Source organism: Mustela putorius, unplaced genomic scaffold (assembly GCF_011764305.1).
Source record: "Mustela putorius furo isolate JIRA1106 unplaced genomic scaffold, ASM1176430v1.1 tig00000441_pilon_pilon_pilon, whole genome shotgun sequence".
In the NCBI taxonomy this organism is placed as follows: domain Eukaryota; kingdom Metazoa; phylum Chordata; class Mammalia; order Carnivora; family Mustelidae; genus Mustela; species Mustela putorius.
Genome location: NW_025421381.1, coordinates 68,775 through 94,369, shown reverse-complemented (window position 1 = coordinate 94,369; position 25,595 = coordinate 68,775). Strand labels below are relative to the sequence as shown.

The 25,595-nt window shown below is 50.7% G+C and overlaps 1 protein-coding gene across 1 annotated transcript; it reads left to right on the top strand.

The window, feature by feature from the left end:
* The first annotated feature begins 5,684 nt into the window (after positions 1-5,684).
* LOC101688240 (G-protein coupled receptor 4) lies at positions 5,685-23,987 on the top strand. The gene is given in 3 exon segments (XM_004767580.3): positions 5,685-5,904; positions 19,872-20,755; positions 20,758-23,987. Coding segments are annotated over 2 exon segments (1,089 nt in total). The 5' UTR covers positions 5,685-5,904; positions 19,872-20,665; the 3' UTR covers positions 21,757-23,987.
* Positions 23,988-25,595: the final 1,608 nt, after the last annotated feature.

Sequence of the window (25,595 nt, the reverse complement as noted above, 5' to 3'; positions counted from 1 at the left end):
TGAGCTATCTTCGGGCAGTCATGGACCCTATAAGGAGGTAATGGTTCAGTCGATTTAAACTAACGGGCAGTACGTTATTTGATCCTTATCAAAACTATGCAGGTCAGCCTTCTGGGCTAAAGGTGAACATTTTTTCTGCTTTTATCCCACACTGTTTCACCCCCTTGACCAGTATTCCGTCCTTGAATCTTGAAGAGCAAAGGGCACATAGTTCTGTAACTACTTGAAGCTGGCAGGGGGTCCTAAAACATGTCCTGACCTGTGGACTGAAAAACTGATCACTATCTATCTGCAAGCAGTTATTATGGGAGGCCATTGCTGCGGGGTCCAGAGGGGACATCGAGGTGAATTTGTTTGAACAGTAAGGCTCATCCATCAGCTGGGCCAAGAAGTCAGGAACTGCTTGCATGCGTATCAGCAATACGAGAGAACAAAGCAAAAGAGACAACATATTAAGATTACTACTATAATAAGGCTGGCTCAGTTGGAAGAGCATGCAAACGCTTGACCGTGGGGTCATTAGTTCAAGTCCCCCCTGGGATGTCAAGGTAAGAAAATAAATAAACTTCAAAAAAGGATTAAACATAATAAAAAATGAGAAGTGTGGTAAGAAGACCTTTGGAATGGACTGCAGTCCCACCTCCAGACCAGGTGTTTAACCCCATCATCAAGTGATCAGTGTGGTTATTTATACCACCCATGGCCCCTGGGTGGTTCAGTCCATTAAGCATCTAAAAAAAATTATTCTATTTTTTTTTAAGATCTTATTATTTAGTTGAGAGCACAAATGGGGGAGAGGGAGAAGCAGGCTCCCATGCTGAGCAGGGAGCCCCAAATATAGTGTTCAATCCTAGGACCCTGAGACCATACTCTGAGCCGAAGGCAGACACTTAACCGACTGAGCCTCCCAGATGCCCCTCCATCGTTGTTTTTGGCATGGAAAGTAAGTTGGACATGTAAGGGTCTTGGTGTGCTGCAGGCCGTCCCATCCAGACAGAACCTAGGACACAGTTTCCAATGCAGCCTGGTGGAAGCCACGCCCCCAGTTTGGCACCATAACCACTGCGTTCCATTAGGTACCAGGCGTCTGATGCTGGGTCGCCTTGCTGGGCCCAGTAGCAAGCCAAATGGTTTGCAAGGTGGTAGAAATAATGGTATGGTCACAGGCTTCTGGGGGAGTACTCTTTGGTGAGTACTATCGGGCCATGAATCAAGGGTATGGTTTTAAAGGACCACTTTTTAAATTTGTGGGTGACTTCGTGTTGGGTTGGATTCAAGGTGGCCTCTGTATGCTCAGCCAATGCCTCTACTTATGTTTGTTATATTTAAAGATTTTGCTTATTTATTTGTCAGAGAGAGAGAGTAAGAGAGAGCACAAGCAGGGAGAACAGCAGGCAGAGGCAGAAAACAGGCTCCCTGCCTTAGCAAGGAGCCTGATGTGGGACTCAATCCCAAGACCCTGGGATCATGACCCTAGCCGAAGGCTTAACTGACTTAGGCACACAGGCCCCCCTGATGTCTAGCCATAACCATATCCTTAATCACCAGGAATCACTGTCAAGTGCAGGATGACATGTCTCAGGAGCTAAGGGCATCCCTAAGTGGGTCCCCCAATCCAATTATAAAGAAGGCGGGGCCGATCCTATAGCTTTGTAAGTTCATTGTTAACCCCGTGGCATGGGTAATGGGTACACTATTTCAAGGAGTGATTTTGTTATCTCAGCCACATGGGATTGATCAAGGTGACAACCGAGTTACACAATTATACTGTTTAAATAATCGTAAGCCCACAGCGTCCCCTTTCATTACCCCCCACAGAGGAATAGTCTGTATTTGAGCTCCAATGGCAATCTCTCTAAAGCCTCCCTCAGGCTGTCTGGCTTAAGCAAACCAACATGCATTTCAAGATGATTAGTCAAAACTTGAATCTAACATCCATAAGGTTGTGCTATTTGAAGCATAATTTTTTCTCTAAATTCATCCTTGTTTCCAGAGATTGCCAAATCAAGACTAGTTCATTTGAAAAAAACATGTCCACCCAGGGGCGCCTGGGTGGGCTCAGTGGGTTTTAAAGCCTCTGCCTTCAGCTCAGGTCATGGTCTCAGGGTCCTGGGATCGAGCCCCGCTTCAAGCCCCTCATCTTCGAGCCCCTCATCGGGCTCTCTGCTGGGGGGGGGGGGTGGAGCCTGCTTCCCCCTCCCTCTCTGCCTGCCTCTCTGGCTACTTGTGATCTTTCTCTCTCTGTCAAATAAATAAATAAAATCTGAAAAAAATAAAAATAATAAGATCTTTAAAAAAAAAAAAAGATCTGATAGTAGAGTTCCTGATAATGCAGTTGACATGGAAACTTGGTTGTATCTGTGACACACATTTCAAGAATTCAAGTAATGACCTTATATCAGGACATATTAAAACTTCAGGAATTTCATATATTTTCTGGAATAGTTCTATTACTTACCCGTTCAATACAACCTAAGGCTTATCATTATCTGTTGGACATGCATTCCAAGTAACTTAAATTGGGGGGCGCCTGGGTGGCTCAGTTGGTTAAGCATCTGAGTCTTGGTTTATGGCTGAGGGTCTTTTTTTTTTTTAAAGATTTTATTTATTTGACAGAGAGGGAGTAGGCAGAGAGAGAGAGGAGGAAGCAGGCCTCCTGCTGAGCAGAGAGACTGATGCAGGGCTTGATCCCAGGGGCTTGATCCCAGAGTCCTGGGATTATGACCTGAGCCGAAGGCAGAGACTTTAACCCATTGAGCCACCCAGGCGCCCCTTTGGCTGAGGTCTTAATCTCCTGACATCACGTTCTACGTCTGGGCTCTGTGCTCAGCGGGAGTCTGCTTGGATAGTCTCTCCCTCTGCCCCTTTTCTCTCTCTCTCTGGAATAAATATTTTTTTCAAAACAAAAAAAAACCAAACCCAAGTAACTTAACATACCAAAGAAACAAGACTGATTAGTCAAAAGGCATTCATTTAGAATTTAAATCTGGGGAATTTTGTGAAAAATCTCAGAAGGTTTTAAAGCACACGCCCCAAATAGGATTACAGATCGTTATAAAAACTATATTTCACCAAGGTGGTAATAAAGGGTCCTATTGGAAGTTACACACGTGGTGAGTAAAACCCGACTCTTTAATATTGAGGAGTTTTAACTTTAAGTAATCAAAGCCCTGATATCAAGACAAAACATCGAAGCTTCGGTTTTCTGGGGAAGATAAAAAAAACTTTGTTCACATTTTCTTACCAAGAGGAGACTCACAGTCCTAGAAAACTCTGTGAGAGAAAGAAAAGCAGAATTTCAGTCTTAAACCAGTGCACTTTTAAAATCCTATTCATTTTTATCCTAGTCAGTCCTGACCACATGTAAAATTCTTCTGCAAAGACCCCTTTACAAACCTTTTGTGTAATTTTTTTTCTTTTCTTCTTTCTTCTTTTTTTTTTCCCCTAGAGTCTGTGCTCTACTGACTGAGCCAGCCAGGCACCCCTGTAACTTTCGTTTTCATTCATATTTTGTCCTAAGCCCTTTCTCTCCAAACAACCAGCTATTTTAGGACACAATTACTTTCCTCCCTCTACAAAATGTATTCTCATGCCTTACATCTTTCTTATTAAAAATGCATCATTTCTTGCATACGGAGTTCTTCCCTTATTTTCAGGAGTCTTTTTTAATTAAATTAAATTAAATTAATTTATTTGTCAGAGAGAGACAGCACAAGCAGGGGTAGTGGGAGAGGGAGAAGCAGGGGCCATGCTGAGCAAAGAACCAGATGTGGGGCTCGATCCTAGGACCCTGGGATCGTGACCTAAGCCAAAGGCAGCTGCTTAGCCAACTGAGCCCCCCAGGTGTCCCTTCATGAGTCTTAATTACATTACATTAATAATTTTTACATAATCTCTACACCCAATGTGGGGCTTGAACTCGCAACCCTGAGATCTAGAGTCGCACATTCTTCCAACTAAACCTGATAAGGGCCCCTGTAATGAAAGTTTTCATATTTAGGGGCACGTGGGTGGCTCAGTCAATTAAGCCTGAAGCTCCTGATTTCAGCTCAGGTCATGGTCTCAGGGTCGTGAGATGAGGTTTCACTTTGGGCTCAGAGCCTGCTTTAGGTTCTCTTCTCCTTCTCCCTTTGCCTCTCCCCAACCTCTCTCCCTCTCTTAAAATAAAAAAATAAAAAATTAATAAGGTTTTTATATTTAATGCTGAAACTCTACAGATATGTTTAATTCAGCTGACAAATTAGTTTAAATGCCAAATATGTTGCACCTGGGTCCACCAAAAATCAATTTGCCCCCGCATTGGTCAGTTTTAGCTAGGGCACCTGGGGGGGAATCTGAGGTGGGCGATGAAGTGCAGGGAGGGGCAGACTTCGTCCTGCCGTAGTGAGGTTAGGAGAAGCAGGAGGCACTGAGGATGGTATAGAGCCAGTTATGAAAGCCAAACCATGGTGGTGCAGAAACAGGAATGGGGGGCGGAGGCGGAATAGGTAGGTGCTCCTCTCAAAGCTGAAGCCAGTTAAAAGCCCAGAGGGCAGAGAAAGACGACTCCTAAAGTTCATCCGCTTGGACAGACCAACAGACACACATTTTCTTTCCAGCAACAAAAAGTGAAAATAGGTTGCAACCGGCCCCCCCCCGAAAAGGCAGGGACTCTCCCCAAAACAAAAGGTGTCTGGGCAGCTACTGGAGACTATTCCTTAAAGCCCTATGCTGACTCACCAGGGGATTGCCTCCCATTCTCCTGTCCCTTAACCCAGGAACGAATGATGGGGGAACCCCCCACACAAGGAGAGGCTGGCAGGCCGCATCCAGCCCTCTCTGGTCCAGATCGGACGCACAACAGAAGCAGCAAACAAGGAGGAGAGGTGGGGCGGGGGGTTGCAGAAAACCAAGAGAGGCATGGACAGGACCGGTCAAAGGTGGTGGTGGGGGGAGTGGGGGGTTGCAGGGATCAGGACAGAACAATGAACAGCCGAAGGGCCTGAGACAGCGAATTGTGGAGAGGAGAGGGGTGTCCTCAAGGAGTGTGGGCAGATCAGGTGTTTGGGCACAGCGACATAAAGGCCAGACCATAAGGAATTTCGGTTCATTTTTCTGCTCAGACGTTCCCATCTTCTAGCTTCTATCGAGGCCAACAGAGTTACAAAAGAAGCAGAAGGGAAGGAAACACACGAGGTGTCCTTTTTAGGCCTTTTCCTGTTAGATCAGAGAGAGGAGAACAAAGGGGGACAGTGACTAAGCAAGTCTCTGGCTGGAGGAAGGCGAGAGTGGGAAACTAACCGAGGAAGGGGGCGCTCCAGAAAGATGCCCGGTGAACTGGGGAGACTCCGGGCCCCTGGGTCTTGACCTAGTCGACCCCAAAGGAATCCCCACGGAAGGTTTTTTGGGCTTGTTACCAGAAGGAGTTCAAGGACAGACGTGCAGCACAGTGGGGTAGGGTATTAAAGCAAATGGACACTCTTGAGATCTGAGAGCAGGTGTGCTCAAGAGAATCGTGTAACCCCACCCCCCAGAGGTGGGTTTTGTGCCTTTTTTTTTTTTTTTAAATTTCTTGCAAAGATTTTATTTGAGAGAGAAAGAGAGAGAGGGAGAAAGCGCAAGGGGTGGGGGGAGGAGTGGCGGGAGGAGAATCAGACTCCCCGCTGAGCAGGAAGGCTGATGCAGGAATCGATCCCAGGACCCTGGGAACATGACCTGAGCTGAAGGCAGATAATCGACGGACTGAACCACCCAGAACCCCTCTAGAAGTATTTTCAATCTGGGAGCAGGATGTCCTTAGCCCATGCGTAAGGACAAATGAAAGCCATGAAAAAAAACAAAAAAAAAAAACAAAAGATGGAACTTAGACAACTTTCTCCCAAGCTTTCTCCAGGATCCAGGCCCAAGGGAGCAGTCCTTGGTTAGGTAAGTAACCTAAGTAACCCTAAGTAACCTGGGTAATAGCTCCAATCGGTCCCTTTTGGGAAGCACACAGTCAGACATATCTTGCCTTTTTCCTCATTGAGGGATTACACGTGGTTATTTGGAAGGAAACCTTATATGGGAGTCTTAAGATCAATGGCCGTCCTGATGACATGTATGGCTGTCTCGTGCCCAAGAAGAATACAGGTATTAAAAGAGCAGGTAAGGGGCATCTGGGTGGCTCAGTCATTAGGCATCTGCCTTGGACTCAGGTCATGATCCCGGAGTCCTGGGGTCAATCCCTGCATCTGATTCCCTGCTCGGCAGGGGGCCCGCTTCTCCCTCTCCCACCCCCACTGCTTGTGTTCTCTCTCTCACTGTGTTTCTCTCTGTCAAATCAATAAAATCTTTTAAAAATATTGGAGCACCTCCTTAGCTCAGTTGGTAGAGCATCTGACTCTTGATTCCAGAGTTCTGAGTTCAAGCCCCACCCTTACTTGGAGACTAAAAAAAAAGAGAGAGAGAGAGAGAATGTTTCAACCAGACCAGCATTTATTTAATCCTTACCAAAACTATGCAGGCTCTACATCAGGCTTCTGGGCTAGAGATCAAAATTTTGGGGCACCTGGCTAGCTCAGTCTATAGAGTACATGACTCTGGCATTCGGGGTTGTGAGTTGAAGCCCCACATTGGGCACAGAGCTTGTAGAGGTGGCTTTTAGGCAAACAGGCTTGAATGGTGGAATGTAGGAAGGGCCCACAGTGACCTCAAAAATATCTTTAGGCTCTCACTGCCCAGTGGGCTACTTAGAACCAGGCTCATTTACCAGAAGAGGGAGAATTCCATATATCGCCATATGTTATGCCCTCATCTTCTCCCTTTATTATTTTTTTTCTTAAATTTTAAAGATTTTACTTGTTTATTTGACAGGGAGAGAGAGAAGAGAGTGCACAAGTAGGGAGAGGGTCAGAGGGAGACGAAGAAGCAGATTCCCTGCAGAGCAGAGAGCCCCATGCGGGACTCCCTCCCAGGACCCTGGGATCATGGCCAGAGCTGAAGGCAGACGCTTAACCCACTGAGCCCCCCAGGCGCCCCCCATCTTCCCCCTTTAAAAAACGGCCCCCACCCACTGCCTCCTTGCCGGCAGCCTCTCCTCCACTGTCCTGCCCACTGCTCCCTTGCGGTGTGTTTGGTAAACGTCTATCTCCTTTATTCTGTCTCGGTGAATTCTTCCACTGTCCACGCCACCGGCTTCCACTGATCATTGCCCCCTATTTGGGGACCCTCATCCAATCGACCAATCGAGAGAGACACCCTATTTAGACATCACAGAGCTTTTTTTTTTAAAGCTTTTTTTTTTTTTTTTTTTTTTTTAAGATTTTGTTTGACACAGAGAGATCACAAGTAGGCAGAGAGGCAGGCAGAGAGAGAGGCAGAAGCAGGCTCCCTGCCCAGCAGAGAGCCTGATGCGGGGCTCGATCCCAGGACCCCGAGATCATGACCTGAGCCGAAGGCAGAGGATTAACCCACTGAGCCACCCAGGCGCCCTCAGAGCTTATTTTAAAATAAAATAAAACAATGGCTCATAGGCTTAAAAAAAAAAAATAAGTGAACGCTTTCCTGCTTCTATCCCTCATTAGAATAACCGATAGCATCCTGTGAGGGCAAAACCACTAGAATATCACCAGTGACAGTACCAAGTTGTGGGGTGGGGGGGGTTTGAGATGTTCTGATCTTCTCCATCTCTGATAGCCAAGATAATTTATAGGGATGCTATCTAATTACATCTTGTTTTTTATTTTTCTTAAGATCTTATTTATTTATTTGAAAGAGAATGAGTGGTGGGGAGGAGCAGAAGGAGAGGAAGAAACAGACTCCCTACTGAACAGGGGATGTGGGACTCAATCCCAGGACTCTTGGATCATGACCTGAGCTGAAGGCAGAGCCTTTAACCAACTGAGCCACCCAGGTGCCCTTACATCTTGTATATAATGTTGGAGGCGCTTAGAATTGCTTTGGGAATTTTTTTTTCCTATTCTCTAGTTCAGTAATTCTCAAAGCTGAAGATATATTAGATATAGATATATTAGAATCACCTGCAGGCTTTGTTAGAATGAAAATGCATTTTCTCCTCTTGGTCAGCCTGAGGTTCTCCAGAGAATCTACATTTCCAAAGAGTTCCAGGAAGAGTACTGATGCCCTGAGAATCACACTTTGAGAACCACTGCTCCTATAGAAACATTCTAAGGTAGCAAACATAGAATTCTTCTGGACAAAACAATACATAGGAATTTTGTGGAGGGGCTCCTGCCCCGTTCAGCTGGTAGAGCACATGACTCTTGATATCAGGGTCGAGTTTAAGCCTCAGGTTGGCTACAGAGATTAAATAAATTAAAAAGGGGGGGGGCACCTGAGTGGTTCAGTGGATTAAGCCTCTGCCTTTGGCTCAGGTCATGATCCCAGGGTCCTGGGATCGAGCCCCACATCAGGCTCTCTGCTCTGCGGGGGGAGCCTTCTTCCTCCTCCCACTCTCTTTGCCCGCCTCTCTGTCTACTTGTGATCTCTGTCAAATAAATAAATAAAATGTTTTAAAAAAAGAATTTTGTAGAACATTACACATTTGTGGGGTTTTTTTTGCTCAACTTGCAAGATGATCTCTTGGGTCAGAAAGTTCAGAGTCTTATAGTCTCAGAGTGGCAACTTAGCGTGCTTGCTTCGGCAGCACATATACTAAAAAAAGAGTGGCAACTTAGCAAGTCCATCTCTTCCTAAAAGAGGAAAAATTTATTGCAGGAGAAATCTGCAAAGCCCCTTTTGGTCAGTAAGGAAGACTGTCTGTGAGTCTCCAGAAACAGCAACCTAAACTATAATTTCAATTATTTATTTATTTTTACATATTTTATTTATTTATTTGACAGACAGAGATCACAAGTAGGCAGAGAGGCAGAGAGAGCCCGATGCGGGGCTCGATCCCAAGATCCTGAGATCATGACCTGAGCAGAAGGCAGAGCCTTTAACCCACTGAGCCACCCAGGCGCCCCGCCTCTTTACCTCTTATCAAAGTTCAAAACATTATAAAGTAACATAGAGTCAGGAAGGAATCGGGGAAGGAGGGGAGTAGGAGCGCTGATCATAGGTATCTTGAGGACAAGATAGCTTTTCTTGAGGCAACTTGTTCGCAAAGCAGGTGCACAATGTAGGCTTGACGAGATGTAAATCAGGTTTTTGGTTTCAAGAACGTGTACACATCATCATGCTGACTTAGAAAGAAATCTTGAGGTGGGGGAGCTCCTAGGTGGCTCAGTTGGTTAAGCATCTGTCTTTGGTTCAGGTCCTAATTCCGGTATCCTAGGATCGAGCCCCGCATTGGGCTCATCGCTCGGCAGGGAGTTTGCTTCTCCCTCTCCCACTCCTCTTGCTTGTGTTCCTTCTCTCTTGCTGTGTCTCTCTCTGTCAAATAAATAAATAAAATCTAAAAAAAAAAAGTGGTTTCCCTTATATCTCAGGCCTTTAGAGAGCTTTTTCTTCTCATCAGATCTCAATTGATATGACCAGAAGTCAATCAGTTATTCACTAATCGATTGCTCACAAGGGTGAGGATTTTGGCTTTTGAAGATTGTATCCCCAGTGCCTAGCACAGTGTCTAGCGGGCAGTAAATGCTTGACAGATACATATGTTGATGAATGAGTTAATGAATTCTTTAATAGGGCAAGGAGCATACTTATTCTTTTTAAAATTTATTTGGTTTTTATTTTTTGGAGCATGTTTATTCTAGGCTGTTCCTTGAGCTGGGCAATGTTTAAACACAGTGCTGAGTGAGACTGTCCCCGTCCTGCCCTCAAGGTACTCACAGTCCGGTGGGGAAGGCAGACCGATGCTCAGACAATGGTGACCTTGAGGAGGCAGAGGAAGACTCAGGGGGCATCTGGGAGGGCTTCCTGGAGGGGACAACTGAACTGAAGACTGAAGGTTGAGTAAGAAATGAACCAAATGATGGGAGTTGTTTTGTGTGGAAATTCTGAGAGTTTTGCCCTTCCTCCATCCTCCTATTTGCCCAACAAACTGTGACAAAGCTCCTCTGGGTTCCAGCATCCCCCTTGACCTGAGGGGTCCCTATAAGGGATAGATCTGTCACCCCCACACTGGCTGCCAGCCCAGGGAGGGAGGGGTCATGGCTTCCGTGGTCACTGCTGTGTACCCAGCACTGCCTAGCACAGCAGCAGGGGATCAGGGAATGTTTGCTGAATGAGTATTCGAGTTTTATCTGGGTGTTGAAGTGTGTGAAAGAATTGTGTCTTATATGAAGGGGGTGGAAGTTCAAATTCCTCAACCCTGTTTCCTGCTCCAAGAAACAGCATAGCCGTGGTTAAAGAATCGGAACCCAGCTGCCAAAACTGCTGCCTTTTGACAGCATCTGTGCCTCATTGTTCTCATCTGTGAAATGGTACCTCCCATAGGGGAGATATTCACAGGAAGTGCTTAGATCTGCCTGGAATGCAGTCAATGCTCATTGCATTCAGCTGCCCTCCCCCCTCCCCTTTTCTCCCAATCCTGTCTTCATCTTTGCTGTTTCAGCCAGAATCTTCTCCTGTCCCCAATTTTCATCTCCAGCCATTTGAATCACCCGTATTTGCCCTTCCCTGTGACATTTCGTGCCTTGGAGCCTCCATACAGGCTGTTCCCTGGGCACCCGCCCCGCCGCGTCTGAACGCGTCCTCTTGGAGAACTCCTACTCAGCCCCCAGGGCTCAGCCTTTGTATCACCCCTCCAGATCTCCAGGTTTCAGAAGCAGTTTTCTGACGCTCTCTGTTCCAAGTCTCCTTTATTGTCCCACACCTGTCGACCCCTCCCGACTGTCCAAGTTCTGGAGGCGTGGCAGGTGCTAGTGAAGCAGCCTTTTCATTGGTTCTCTTGGTGCTCTGTCGCCCCCTTGTGCCCAGTCGTAGCCCTGCAGGGAAGAAGCGCTGAAGATTCTCTCCATGTGCCCCCCAGAATCACTTTGAGCCTTTCTTTCCCTGCTCTGGACCTTGGGAGACCGCCGTGCGTGGACTCCATCCATGGAGCTCCCTTGCCCTTCGCGCTCTGGTTGGCTTCTGCCCACAGAAGCACTGATGGGAAATCGGAATGTAGGAGGAGAAAAATGGGAGTATTTATTTGGGGGGCCCGCTCCCCGCATCCCTGCTGTTCTGGCAGTAGCTCTGTTCTCTACCTAGAGCTACAAGTTCTATGGGCTCCTCTCCAAATTCCAGCTTCCTGCCCTAAGCATGGTAATGGCTTGGCTCTACCCATGGCCAGTCCCTTGGTGTTGCCTCCTACTGTGTGGGTTCCTTCCGCCTGCCCACTCCTCTGAAATATCCCTTTATTAAGTGCTCCCACTTAAGCTCTGAATGGCTACCTATTTCCTACCAGGATTGGATCCTCAGAGAACCTAGGGTGAGCCTAAGAGAGAAGAGGATTCTCCCCTCATAGAGGACCCTTGGAATTCTTTCTTAAGAGGAGCTTGGGATGACCAAGGTTCTGACAGGAGGGCTCCGTGGGACTTGTCTTGAGGCTGATAGGATGAGTCTGGGGTTATACATGGGGAGGGGCCACAGCCTTCGGGATAACTTCCTTAGTTCTTTTCCTGTCTCCTTGAGGGAATATGAAAGGAAAATACCTTCATTCCCATGTGCATTGCAGGTCTCTTAGTTAACTCCCTAACTTTCTGTGTCCCTCAAGAGCCCTGAGAAGTAAGTAATAGGGCTCAGAGAGGTGAAGTCACTTGTGCAAGGGCACACAGCAAAAGCTCTAGAACAGGCAACACTAATGTCTGGTGTAAAAAGAAAGAGTTGCCGCTAGGCGTGAAGTAGACTGTGAGTATTGCCTGGAAAGGAGCAAAGAACAAGGTTCTTAGGTGCTAGAAATGTTCTGTCTTGATTTGAGCACTTAGGCACACAAGTGTATCTGTCACAATTCATTGTCTTGTTCCTTAAGATCCGGGCTTTTTAATTTTTATTAAAAATGAAGAATGAGAGATGCCTGGGTGGGTCAGTTAGTTAAGCATCTGACTTCAGCTCAGGTCATGATCTCCGGGTCCTGGGATCAAGTCGTACTCCTGCTCCAAGCTCAGCAGGGAGTCTGTTTGTCCCTGTCCCTCTGCCCCTCTTCTGGCTCAACAACAACAACAACAATAAGAACGGAAGAAAAAAGAATTTGCGATCAGGGGTGCCTGGGTAGCTCAGTCGGTTAAGAATCCCTCTCTTGATTTCAGTCAGATCACCATCTCAGGACCGTGAGCTCGAGCCCCATGTTGGGTTCCATGTTCAGTGTAGTGTCTACTGGAGATGCTCTCTCTCCCTCTCCCTCTCCCTCTACACCCTCCCCCCACTCCCTGGCTCGCATGTACTCTCTCCCTCTCTAAAAAAAAAAAAAGAATTTGTGAAGCCAATAGCTGTCATTTCTGAGTGCTGCGTGATGCCAGGTGTGTCCCAAGTGCTGATGGAGAATGAATTCTCACGACCAGTTTATGAAGGACGTGATAATAATAAAAATCAGCAAATACTGTTTTACCCTTATGTATTCACTCCCTGAGAACATGTGTCTTGCATACCTGTCGCCGTGCCTAGCCGGCTTCCAGGCAAAAGACACACAACAGTAAACAAACCAGATGCAGACATGACTCCTCCCTGCTCTAGCAGAGGGGGACAGATAATTTTAAAAAGTTCTGTGGGGAAAAGAAAGCCTGACAAAGAGACTGTGAGTGACCACTTTGACAGACGGGAAACTGAGGCACAGAGGACTATTAGGCTAAGGTCTGGTTGACCAAGGGCAGGACGCCTTACAGAGGTGGCCCTGAGTCCAGCAGTGAGGACAGACTTGTTTTCACTCTTCCTCGGGAAGGGAGGCACGCAATCATCAGAGTTAAGGACTTGGGCCTCAGAGGGAAGGAAATGGATCCGCTCAAGGAGGGTGAGAGGCAGAGGGCTGGGTCAGGCAGGAGGTGTAGGGCTGCACGGAGGGGAAGCAAAGGGGTTAAGGAGATGGGGGCCTCCAGGCTGCGGCCTTGGAGGGGCTGGGGAAGGGGGTTGCTGAGGCAGCAGGTTGAGGTTTCTCCCCGGCTTACCTCCACCCGGGGGCTGGAAGCCTGGAATGGGGTGAAAGCCTAAAGGGGTTAAGGGGCGGCGACAAGGGAGGGGTTAACGGGGGCGGGGCTGGGCGGGGGGGGGGGCTTCGGCCCGCGGCTCCGGCCCGGGGCCGACAGGAGTCGCCGCGGGGTCCCTGCGCCGCGGTCGAGCTCAGACGTCGCCACAGCCGGGAGAGACGCCGCCCGCCCCGTCCAGCCGCCGCGCGCAGGTAGGCGCCTCTCCTTCCCCTGCCCGCGGGCGTCCGGCCGCCGCGGGGCCCCTCCTCCGCGCGCCCCTCGGGGACTCTGCGCCCCTGCGTCCGTGCCTCGGTCTCCCGCGCCGCGCGGCCCGTCCCCGCCCCTCTCCCGCGCTCCCGCCGTCTCCGCGCGGACCGTGTCTTTGGGTCCGTCTCCCTCTCTCCGCCCGTCTCGGATAGGTCTCTGTCTGCGGTCCTCTCTCCCTCTTGGGTGTGCCTCTCCTTCTGCATCTCTGGGTGTCTCTGTGTCTTTTCCTTTCTCTCTGCTTCTCCGTCTGTCTCTGTATCCCTCTCCCTGCCTCCCTTTGCCTCTATCCCTCAGTCTCTCCAACTCTCAGTCCCCGTGGATTTCTGTGCCTCCCAACTCCATGGTTCTCCCCTGTCTCTGTGCATCTCTTTGCCCTTTCCCTTCCTTTGTCTCTGTCTCTCTCCTGTGTCTCTGACTCTTTCTCTGTGTTTCCTGAGACCCTGTTCTGGCACCTCGACCCCACCGTCATCTCATTCCAAGTTCTGGTGCATCCCAGAGCTTTCCCCTGGGCTGAGGAGCTGCTTGAGAGTGGGGTGGGGGTGGGGTGTAGGGTTGCCGCTTGGGGCAGGTGGACGCTGAGGGACACTGTGACCCCAGCGCCCCCTTTAGAGAGTCCCCCTACTGCTCCTGAGGTCGCACCCACCCCACCCTCCGATTTCAGGAATTCCTGGCTGGGGGGTGGACTTCCTCCCCCACTTCCTCCCTTCCAGGATTTGGCTAGGTCACCATTAACTCCTTCCTGCCTCCACCTCACTCCCCCCACCCCCTGCTTGCACAGGACATCCCACCGCCCCCAACAAGGCTGCAGGACAGCTCTGGAATTTCTGTGAGCCACTGTTGGTGGTGGGATGTGTTGTGTTAACTCAGGCAGGATGTGCACTGGGGTACTTACTGACACAGATGGAGCTGATAGGGGCCATCCCCTAGCGCCCCCAAGCCTGGGCCACGCCACCAGCTCCCCTCCTCCTGAACCCACCGGGAGGGTACCTCCCAATCTCTCTCTATAGAGAAACTCAGCTTCAGGTTTGGGGTGAGGATGGGGAGATTTCCTTTTTTGAGGGGGTCCCAGTAGGAGGAAATAAGAGAGATGATAGGCGGCTCCCCGGCTCTGGGAATCATAATCAAGAACCCTTGAGCATGAAGTCTTTTTTTTTTTTTTTAAGATTTTATTTATTTATCAGAGAGAGAGTGGGAGAGAGCGAGCACAGGCAGACAGAATGTCAGGCAGAGGCAGAGGGAGAAGCAGGCTCCCCGCTGAGCAAGGAGCCCGATGCGATGCGGGACTGGATCCCAGGACTCCATCCCAGGACCCAGGACGCTGGGATCATGACCTGAGCCGAAGGCAGCTGCTTAACCAACTGAAGTCTTTGAATGGAAGGACTCAGGATGGGAGAATGATCAGAGGGAGGCCTGGGGCCCCACAATCTTCAGATCACAAGTCCTCAGGATATATGAATGCTTCAATCCAAAAAGATTAGTGTTGGAATCTTGGGCAGATTTCAGGATTCCAAGCAGAGAGAGCTCAAAGGGCTTACGGAGCCATGGAGGTCAGGCACCCATTTTACAGATGGGAAAACTGAGGCCAGGGAGCAGAAGTCCCCACAATGAGTCCGTGCCAGGCTGGGGGCTGGGACTCCGGTTCCCCTGAAGCCCAAATCCAGAGAGCTGGCTTCTTTTGCTGCCACTAAGTCGGATTAATTGGGGAAAAGAGGTCTTCACAGTGAGGAGGGAAGAATGCCAGGGTGAGTATGAATGGTTGGAATCCAGAGGGGAGCATTTGAGAAGCAGAGAAGAGAAAATATTTCCAAAGCCATGGTGTTGGGGAGAGGAGAGGGGACAAGAGTCGGTTTGGGTGGGAGAGGTGGAGTTTCAGAGAAGGAGGGAAGAAGGGAAGGGAAATGGGGGGGCAGGGATTAACTCCCGCCTGCTTCTGTCTCCTGACCCTCCCCATGAAGCCCACTGTTCCCTCGGGACAGGGCCTATAATTTGGTTTGTGTCTAGACAAATAATAACTCAGCTGGTGTGAGCGAGCTGGAGGGATGAGAGAAGGCCGGCAGGGCTCGGGATGGAGGCAGTGGGGGCTCCTAGCAGTCCCCCCAGGGCAGGGAGAATTTAGGAGCGAGGTGGTGGTGACTACCAACCCAACTCCCCCCCCCCAATCTCCCGTGAATCCCCCATATTTTAGAATTCTGTGCCACCTTAGACCTTCGGGCTGCTGGGTCGCTAACAAGCAGAATAGATAAGGAGGGAAAAAGGAAGTGGGGTTTCACAGTATATAGAGTGTGTTCCCATTTCTGTTAAAAAAAAAAAAAAAAAAGGAAGGGAAATACGTATTCGTGTTTGCTGGGCCAAGATAATAATCACTGAGAGTTTAATAATAGATGATGAAAGTCGTAGAAATGTTTAAAAAAAATCATAGAGTGTTCTAACAATAGAACTTTAGGATCTTGGAATGTGAGACTCCTGGAATATTAGAAACTTAAAGGGTAAAGACATGGAAAGCCGCTAGGATAATAATAATAGAATGGAAGAAAGGTAAAGCTCTAGAAGGTTACAATAATAGAACGGTAAACTGTGAACTGGACTAACAATAGATCCAGAGGATTTTCTGGGTGCTGGAATGGATGATGTCAGAGGGGTAGGAGGACCCCGGTGTCCCCTTTGGGTGGTGTGGGAACGGCGGTAGAAATGGGGAAACTGAGGCCCAGCAAGGTGGTCACGGTGGCCTGACTGCCCCCTGGTTTCCGGCGGACGCCAGGGCACCAGGTGGGGAGCGAGACACGGTGATCACATTTCATCCCCTAATGAGCAGACCGGAGCTGGCCCGTCCCGTGGGGCTGCCAAGGGGGTGGTGGGAAGCAGAGCAGGCAGAGGAGGGAAGGGGGGCAAAGAGGCAGTCTGGTGGCTTCTAGGACAAGGCTGGTGAGTGAAACCTGACGTTGGACAGGGATGCAGTGGGCGGGGGGGGGGGGGGCGCTGCATCACCTCTCCCTCGTGTCCTCTCAGCCCTCCAGAGTCCTTTAGCCTTACTGGATTTGGGGGTGGTTGGTGGAGCCCAGAGTCTTATCTGGCTTGAGCAGCCAAGAGATGAAGCAGCGGCTGGGGTCTGCCCAGTCCTTCCGGTCCCCTCACTATCACTCCACACTTGGGCTTATCTCTCCTCCTTTCCCCGGGAAGGGCTAGCAGGGACCAGAGAGGGGGGCCTGGGGGCTAGGGAGAGCTTCTTGCTAAAGATTTGGGGGTTGAATCTCCAATAAACCTCAAGTAAGGGAGGAAACATAGATCCCAGCTAAAGAGGATCTTGCCCCCCTACCCCCGCCCCAGCCCGCCCCAGGCTGGGCAAGGTGTTGGGGGTGCACAAAAACACTGGTTGTTGCTTTTTGGTGGGGAGAAAGCCCTTCCTTGTATCTTTCAGCAGATTCTCAAAGGGGGCTGATAACCCCAGAAGGACTTGAGAAACATTACAGGAGCACAGGGAGTGAGGCGAGAAAACATTTGGCAAAAGGGGAGGCTCTTGGATCAAGAAGGACAGGAGATCTGCCGGAAGCTGACACGTCACATGACTTAGACAACGGTTTTGCTGCTCTGGGCCTCAGTTTCCCCACATGTACAAGGAAGGGGTCAAGAAACAGCCTTACACTCCCACCCAGTTGGAGCGTACAGACCTATAGCACTGTGAAATGCTTTGAGTCTCGGTTCTGGTTCTGTGATTTTGATGGTGTAATGGTGGGCAGATCTCAGGTGGCGAAAAAAGAGGGCTGAGTGGGCCCCCCCACTCCGTGCCCAGAAGCCCCAGGAAGCAGGTGGGTTGAGGAGGAAGGGGGAGGAGGGGGAGGTGAGCCCCCAGCTGGTTCCCCCTCGAGGAAATTAGCCATGAGAAGTGTATTTCCTCTGGCGTCTGGAAAGAAGTCTCACGCTTGCTGTGCTGTACCCGCTCCAGGCTCAGCTGAACCCAGGAGGGTCTGGCCAGCGCAGGGCAAAGGGAACTCCCAGCCTTGGTTCCTTTCTTGTCTCAGCTCTCCTGTGCATGTGGAATAATAGTAATTGTTCAAATGCTGCACATTTTGTAGATGATATGCCGTCCTACCAAGGGTTTTCTTGTCTGTGATGTGAATAGTATAAAGGTTTTGCTCCCTCCCCCTTTATACAGAAAGGGAAACTGAGGCTCTGGAACAAGCATGAAGTTTCTCCATGTTACAAGAAAAGGGAGAGACAGAAGGCGAGAGAGGAGGGTTTTTTGCGTGGACTTGGTCTGGGTGGAGAATATTCGAAGGGAGGAGCTGGATTGCCCTGTTCCAGCCCTGGGAGCTTGTGCTGTCTCCACCCTTTGTCCACAGGATCCAGGAACCACTGTCTGCGAGTCTGGGGGTGGGGGCAGCCGCTGGACTGCTAAGGACCCCACAGGGGGTAGGGTTTACTAAGTGGGACTCAGCCCTGACCTTTCAAAGTCAATTATGTAGCGGATAGATCCTGCCCTTTTCATTTTATTTCCCTTCCAACCTCTTTCCCTGGGACCCTGCAGGGACTTCTTTGAACTTGTAGCTGCCTCAGAGGGAGAGAGAGCCTGCTTTGCTGGATGGGCTGACCAATGCCTGTTCCTTCGACCCACAGTCATTTACTGAGTGTCTACTATATGCTCGGCCTCTTCTGGGTGCTGGGAGACAGCAGTCCACACAAGGTTACTGCCCTCCTGGAATGTCCATTTCAGACAGACAGACAGATGGGAACAAGATACAAGGTGATGTGAGGCGACAGCCCTGGAAGTGGGTGGGCAGGACTCTGGGGGATGGGGAGGGCCTCCCCTGTGGGAGTGAAGGAGGCGAGGGAGCAGAGTCCTAAGAAGATCCGAGAAAGAGCAAAGGTTTTGCGGCTGAATCTAGAAGGTAATGGGTCTTGAGCCTGCTGAGGTGGAGGAGGAGAGATGGGGTGGGGGGGGGAGTGAGGCAGTGCCTTATTCCCTGGGGCAAGGAATTTGGATATTATCAGCAGTCTACTGGGAAGGCACTTGGGATTTCAGGATTTCAGTTTCCAGCAGAGAGGTAATGAAAGCTCATTTTCATGTTAACAAACCTTGGCAGCTGCCCTGTGGGAAGTGAGTTGAAGGAAGCCAGAATGGCAGCCAGGAAAACCAGTGAGGAACTACTGCACAGGTCCAAGCAAGCAGCGATGGTGGTGCAGAACAGACAGTGGTAGGAGGTTCTGAGAGATATGCATGGATTCAGGGTTTATTGTGGAGGTAGAGCCAAGAGGACTTTCCCATGGAAAGATGCTTCGGCATCTGGGAGGTTCCCAAGAACCCAGTGTATGATGTTGGGCTCATCCCTTCACCTCTCTGGGCCTTGGTTTCCTGATAAATCCAGTTGACTCAACCAGTGGTTTTCTAAGTGTGTCCTGGGGGCTTCTTCAGAGGTGGCGTCCCCTGCCCCCCCACTTGATTTCATTGAGAACATAGAGCAGCTTCTTTTTTCCACTGTCTTGGATAGCTTTCCAGTTTAAAATCTTGTTTAAAAAGATAGTTATAATAACAATAAAACCTTTCACATCTTAAAAAACTAACACCATGGAAAGCCCTGGATAGAGTGACTTACAAAGGTGCCTCTGACTCAGGACTTCGCTCCCCTACCCTCTGGGCGGACAATGGACAGGATCTTGGTCCATGACTGTCCTTTGCCCTGTGTTTGCAGGTCTTCCCAAGGGGGTGACAGGCCCAGGGTTCTCACTCAGGAAAGTTGGCTGGGGACAGAGACAATGAGGGAAGTGGACCCTGAGGGAGGGACGCTGGCCCTGCTGCCAGGGCTTCCCTTGCTGCTAGAATGTGATCACTTCCAGTAGCCCCTCCTTTCATCTCCCCCCCCCCCCCAAAGCAGCTATGGTTCCCAGCCCCCACTGCCCAGCCCAGGGCCCTTTCTGTTCAGTTATTCTTGGATGGAAACATGCACAGGCTAGAGAAAAGGGGTGAGAACCAATCTTATCCCTCCGTCATTATCAGGACCTTGGACAGGTCTCTGAAGGGCTCTGTGCCTCAGTTTGCCAATTAGGAATGGTAATGATATGTTCAGTATGTTTGTTGTAGGGATCTTGAAAATGTAATGTATTAATGCCCATAAAAGTGCTTAGAACAGGGTCTGCGATGTGGTAGGGCTCAATAAGCTTTAGCTGTTATTATCTGTCTCTATCATTGTCAAGGATGGGGTGTCCTGGGTTAGCAGCAGAAGATTGATTCCAGCCCTAGTTCCATCATGACCTTGCTGTGCATCCTTGGTGGGAGTGAGCAGCCTTTCTGGGCTTCACGTCCCTTTGGGAAATGACAGGGTTAGCATCTGCCGGAGCGTGATACAATACTTGTGCGTTTTACCTGGTTTCTGGAAGGAAGTTATAAAATCTGAGTGGGGTTATTAATGTCTATCAGGGAAAATAGATCCGGACCCCTAAATCTGCATTTACAGAGATTTGTTGCTTAGAACGAAGCTCAGTTAGCTTTCGCTAGGATGCCCGTTCTCAGCAGCCCATGGGTTATGGCGAGGGGTGGGGGGAGGAGAGGGTGTCCTTGACTCCCCTCACGGCAGACCTCTCTCCCCACAGGCACCATACAGTCAGCTTTGAACTGTGAGCTCCCACCAGGACCAAGCCAAGCCAGAGCCCCTCCCCTGCCCCCTTCAAATTCCTCACTCCATCCGTAATCCTCCTCCATAATAGCCTTTACTCACCTCCTTCCTGTTTCTTAAACACCCTCCCCACATTTCCCGGACTAAGGGCACCTACTTTTCCATAATCTTGTTTGTGTCCTTATTTCTTACCGGGGTCCTAGGGAACACCAGCACTCAACTGACCCTGCCTAGTGTTTTCAACCCTCCCTAACTGTAGTCTGTCCTATCTCAACACTATCGCACATATTTCATGCCTCTTCTAGAACATTCCACCCCCCATCCCTTCAACGTGGCCACGCGTATTTTCTATATCCTCTACCAATATCTCCCTCTTACCACTGCCCAATGAGGCCTCCATCCCTTCCATAAACACCCCCCTTGGCCAATTCTTGGGCTACCCCTCAACTCCCTCCTTTCCACTCTGATTGGGTCTGTAAACACCCCCTTGACAAAGCTCTCTCTTTTTTTTAATCCCCTCTCCCACCCCAAGCCTCCCTCTGATCATAATTCTATCCTTCCCCTGACTTTTCCCTCTCAAGCTCTCTCCTTCCCTGCCCAGGCCCGTCCACGATTCACGGTCACCCTTATCTTTCCCCCGTGGACTGCCACTCACCATGTTCCCCTGAGCCTCCAAGGAGGGGGCTCAGGGGGCCTGATGGCCTCCCGCCCCCCGTGGCCCCACAGCCCCCGTGGGCCGGGGGAAGAGCCTCGGGAGCCCCAGCGCCGAGGATGGGCAACCGCACGTGGGACGGCTGCCACGTGGACTCGCGCGTGGACCACCTCTTCCCGCCATCCCTCTATATCTTTGTCATTGGCGTGGGGGGCTGCCCACCAACTGCCTGGCCCTGTGGGCGGCCTACCGCCAGGTCCGGCAACGCAACGAGCTGGGCGTATACCTGATGAACCTCAGCATCGCCGACCTGCTGTACATCTGCACGCTGCCGCTGTGGGTCGACTACTTCCTACACCACGACAACTGGATCCACGGCCCGGGCTCCTGCAAGCTCTTCGGCTTCATCTTCTACACCAACATCTACATCAGCATCGCCTTCCTGTGCTGCATCTCGGTGGACCGCTACCTGGCGGTGGCCCATCCACTGCGCTTTGCGCGCCTGCGCCGGGTCAAGACGGCAGTGGCCGTGAGCTCCGTGGTCTGGGCCACGGAGCTGGGGGCCAACTCAGCGCCCTTGTTCCACGACGAGCTCTTCCGCGACCGCTACAACCACACCTTCTGCTTCGAGAAGTTCCCCATGGAGGGCTGGGTGGCCTGGATGAACCTCTACCGGGTTTTCGTGGGCTTCCTCTTCCCGTGGGCCCTCATGCTGCTGTCGTACCGCGGCATCCTGCGGGCCGTGAGGGGCAGTGTGTCCACCGAGCGCCAGGAGAAGGCCAAGATCAAGCGGCTGGCCCTGAGCCTCATCGCCATCGTGCTGGTCTGCTTCGCGCCCTACCACGTGCTCCTGCTCTCCCGCAGCGCCGTCTACCTGGGCCGCCCTTGGGACTGTGGCTTCGAGGAGCGTGTCTTCTCAGCCTACCACAGCTCCCTGGCCTTCACCAGCCTCAACTGCGTGGCTGACCCCATCCTTTACTGCCTCGTCAATGAGGGGGCCCGCAGCGACGTGGCCAAGGCCTTGCACAACCTGCTCCGCTTCCTGGCCAGTGACAAGCCCCAGGAGATGGCCAACGCCTCGCTCACCCTGGAGACCCCGCTCACTTCCAAGAGGAACAGCATGGCCAAGGCCTTGGCAGCTGGCTGGGCGGCGGCTCCACCCTCCCAGGGGGACCAGGTGCAGCTGAAGATGCTGCCACCCGCCCAGTGAACCCCCAATTTGTGCAGAAACCTGTCACTCCCCCAGTCTTAGCTCCCTTCCCTTTGGGTCTACTGTATGCAAATTGTATGTAAATGGGGCTGTGCTCATATTCATAAGAGTAGAAGAAAAGAGGAAAACAGTGAGGTTGGTGGGTCACTGGCCAATCATCAGCCTCTACCATGACCCCCTAACAACTTGGTTGAACAATTCAGGGGCACTGTGCTGGGTGGTGCTAGTGACACAGTGCTGACAAATGACAATCCTGGCCCTCTATCACGTGCTCTCACTCCCATGGGGGAGACAGACCTGCCCCCAGAAAGGGATGACCCAGAGGTTCAGACAGGGGCACCCAGAGGGCCTCTGACCCAGTCTGAGGGTCAGGGAAAGCTTCCTGGAGGAGGAGACAAGTAAATTAAATCAAACATTTGGTTTCCAGAGGTAACGACAAGAAGAGCGGGGCGGGGTGGGGGGGCGGTGGGGCGGTGGAGGATGATTTCCAATAAGGAGATAAAATTTGGGGACTGAAGGAGAAGATAGGAGAAAAAAATTCACCGAAGGGTAGCATGGTCATTTTTGCCCATGGGAAGCCCCTGGTCTTCTAAGGAAGGGAGGACATGAAGGGCACGTGTGAGTTTCTGGACAAACAGCATTTTCCAAGTCAGGGAGACTCAGAACCCAAGCGAAGGACAATTGGGGCAGACTAGTTGGAGAGCTGACTAGGCAGGCCGGGGCAGGGGTTCAGGGCAGGCCGGGGCAGGGGTTCAGGACAGGAGAAGGGTATTTATTCATTCATTCAACAGAAATTTATTTATATCCACTCTAGACCCAGCCCTGTGCTGGCTGGGGCTGGGGAACGTGAGGGTGACCAAGACAGCCTAGGCCCCCACCCTCATGGGACTTGCGGTAAACAAGTAAATAAAAATAAATATAATGTTTGGAATTAATAAGTGTGCTGGGGGGGAAATAAACGCGATGCGGGGACGGGGGAGGCAGCCATTGGCATAGACTCAGATCTAGAGGAGGTGGTTAGGGGAGGGCTCACCGGAAGGTGAAGGTGAGCAGGTGCAGGGTGGCCCTGGGCCTGTCAGGGGGAAGAGGACTTCGGGCAGAGGGAACAGTCAGTGCAAAGCCTCTGGAGTGAGAGAGTGCCTGAGTTTTGAAGGAGAGCAAGTGGAGCAGGGCAGCTGGAGCAGAGGGAGGCCGGAGGGTGAAAGGAATGGTTGATGATTGATGGGACTGGCAAGGGACCAGCTGATCTTTTTGGATCTTTTGATCGGGGCTTTGTAGGTCCTGGTGAGGACTTTGCCTTTTACTCTGAAATAAAGGAGAGCCACAAGAGGGCTCTTCGCGGAGGAGGGATGGGATTTGACTTAAATGTTAACAGGATCCGCTGGCTGCTGAGTGGGAGACAGAATATGGGAAGGGAGCTGCCAGGAGGCCAGCGGCAGGTGGCTGCTATAGTCCAGGAGGCAGCTGAGCAGGATGGTGGTGGGGTGAGCAAGGAACAGTGGTCAGCTCTGGGATTTCTTTTAGAGGCATACTTCACAATGATGGAAGAAGCACAGGGCCTTTTGGGATTATATAACACAAGCCCCTTGCCCATCTTCAGAAAAAGGGTGACCAGGGGCCCTGAACTGGAAGGACCTCTCGGAATGATCCCGGGCCCTGTTCCAAGGCGGTCACCGGAGAGACCAAATGACTAGGCCAGGGTCACAAAGCTAGTGAGTCAGCACTGGAGTTATCCTGGACTCTCTCTCCCCTCTCCTTCTCTGCCTCTGTTCCCATGCCCCAGGGTGGCCGAGGCTGCCCGCCTTGGCTGATGGGGTCACCCTCCCTCTCCTGGCCCTCGGGGATCACCAGGAATGGGCATCCTTCCATAACCAGGCTGGAGAGCAGGAGCAAGCACCCGGCTCTGGATAGGCCTTGGCCTTTCTGCTAGGTCACCTCCCTCCCTTCCTCCCAATGGATGTATAATAGGCTCCAGGCTCCTGATGAGATGTGAAGATCCTCCTACACATACACACCCCCCCTTATCCCAGAAGTTCCCAGAAGAGGTTCCTGGAAACCCTTCTCCGAGAAAGGAAGAGAAGGGAGGAGGGGAGGGGAAAAAAATGAACTTAATGAGGAAAATGGTTTTACAGGAAGGGAGGGGGGAATCACTGAGATGCAGGAAGATGGGGCTTTGGTACTGGGTGCGGAGAGAAAAGAGGGAAGCCTGGGATCTATGGGGCCCAGTAATTTTCACCTTAAAGCCATAAAGCTACTGGGATGGAGATGTAAGGGGCCAGAATTTTTTGGAACACAGTGCCCTGGGAGAATCAGATGAAAGCCTGCACTCCACTCCTCCATGAAATGCTCATTCCTATTCATTCAATAAATATTTATTGAGCATCTACTGTGTGCCAGGCACTTTTCTAGGAGCTGAGGAAACAGCAATGAAATAAACAGAAAGAAAGTCACACAGTTTGGAAGTTTCCTAAATCCATCCTGGGAACCTCATCCTCCGAGTAGGCCCCTAGGCCCCCTGACTACCACCCCCAGGAATCAGGAGATGACTTGATTGGGACTCAAGAAATCCCAGCCTTGGCTCCATTCTGATTATGCCTGGAACTTTGGGTAAATCCTTTTCTTCCCCTGGCCTCAGTTGGCCCGTCTGTAAAATGGGAAGGCGGGTATCCCAAGGAGATAATGGACCTTGAATAGACCCCAAGCTCTATCACACCTTCAGTCCAGAAGGGATCTTGGGAAGTGTTGTGGTTAGTTTTTTTTGTTTGTTTATTTTTGTTTGTTGTTTTTTTAAAAAGGTTTTAGTTATTTGTTAGAGAGGGAGTGGGGGCGGAGGGAGGGGCTGAAGAAGAATCCCAAACAGACTCCCGGCTGAGTGCGGAACCTGACCTGCCAGGCTCCATCTCACGACCCTGAGATCATGACTGGAGCTCAAATCAAGAGTCAGACTCTTAACTGACGGAGCCATCCAGGCGCCCCGGAAGGTTGTTTTTATGGAGTCTTGGTATTTTAAGGAATTTAGAATATTTGGGTTCATGCATGTCAGTGCCATCATTATTACTGATGGAGAAATGGAGGTCTATTTGTGTCAGGGATTTGACACAAGGACACAAAGGAGCTGGAGTGGATGCTGAGGAAAGCCCTGCAGGCAGAGGGGCCCCCAATGGGGTTTCCACCTACACACCGCTCCTCTGCTCCTCTCTCTTCCCCTTTCCCTCTCTTAGACGTTCTCAATTACCCACCAAGACTCGCCATCCAGAAGTTTCTCTCAACCCTTTCCTGACCTTGTTTATATGATCTTGCTCCCTGCTGGCTAAAGGACGACAGCCTGAAACATGTCCTTAAACTCCTTCTTGAGCCAGCTCCCTGGGGACCATCGCCCACCAGTGGAGGAAGTGGGGCTGCTTGAGAACGGGTGTGGTTTTAGCAGCCAAGACATGGGGCCATCACCTTCTGGGGGCTGAGAGACCGTCTCCCGCGGCGCCCTTTCTGGGCCTCCGCTGGTCAGTTCCTCAGGAAAGGGCTGGATTCGCTATTTCTGGGATGAAATGCACCCTCAGGACAGTGTTCAGACCAGCAGAGCGATAAGGGCTGCTTCTCGGGGGCATACGGTGCCTGGCACCATTCTAAGCACCTACCACGGTTCCCTCACTGTTTTTACATTCAAGATTTGCTTGCAAGCCTCGCAACTACCCAACAAGTTCTTACAGTTCCTGAAAGACCCCCCCCCCAGTCTTTAAATAATTAACTGCTCTTTTGTTGTGTAAGAGTACCCCTCCTCCCCTTGCAGTGAAAAGACCCTTCCCCCAGGGTTGAATTCAATGTAACTGCTCTTTTGCCTT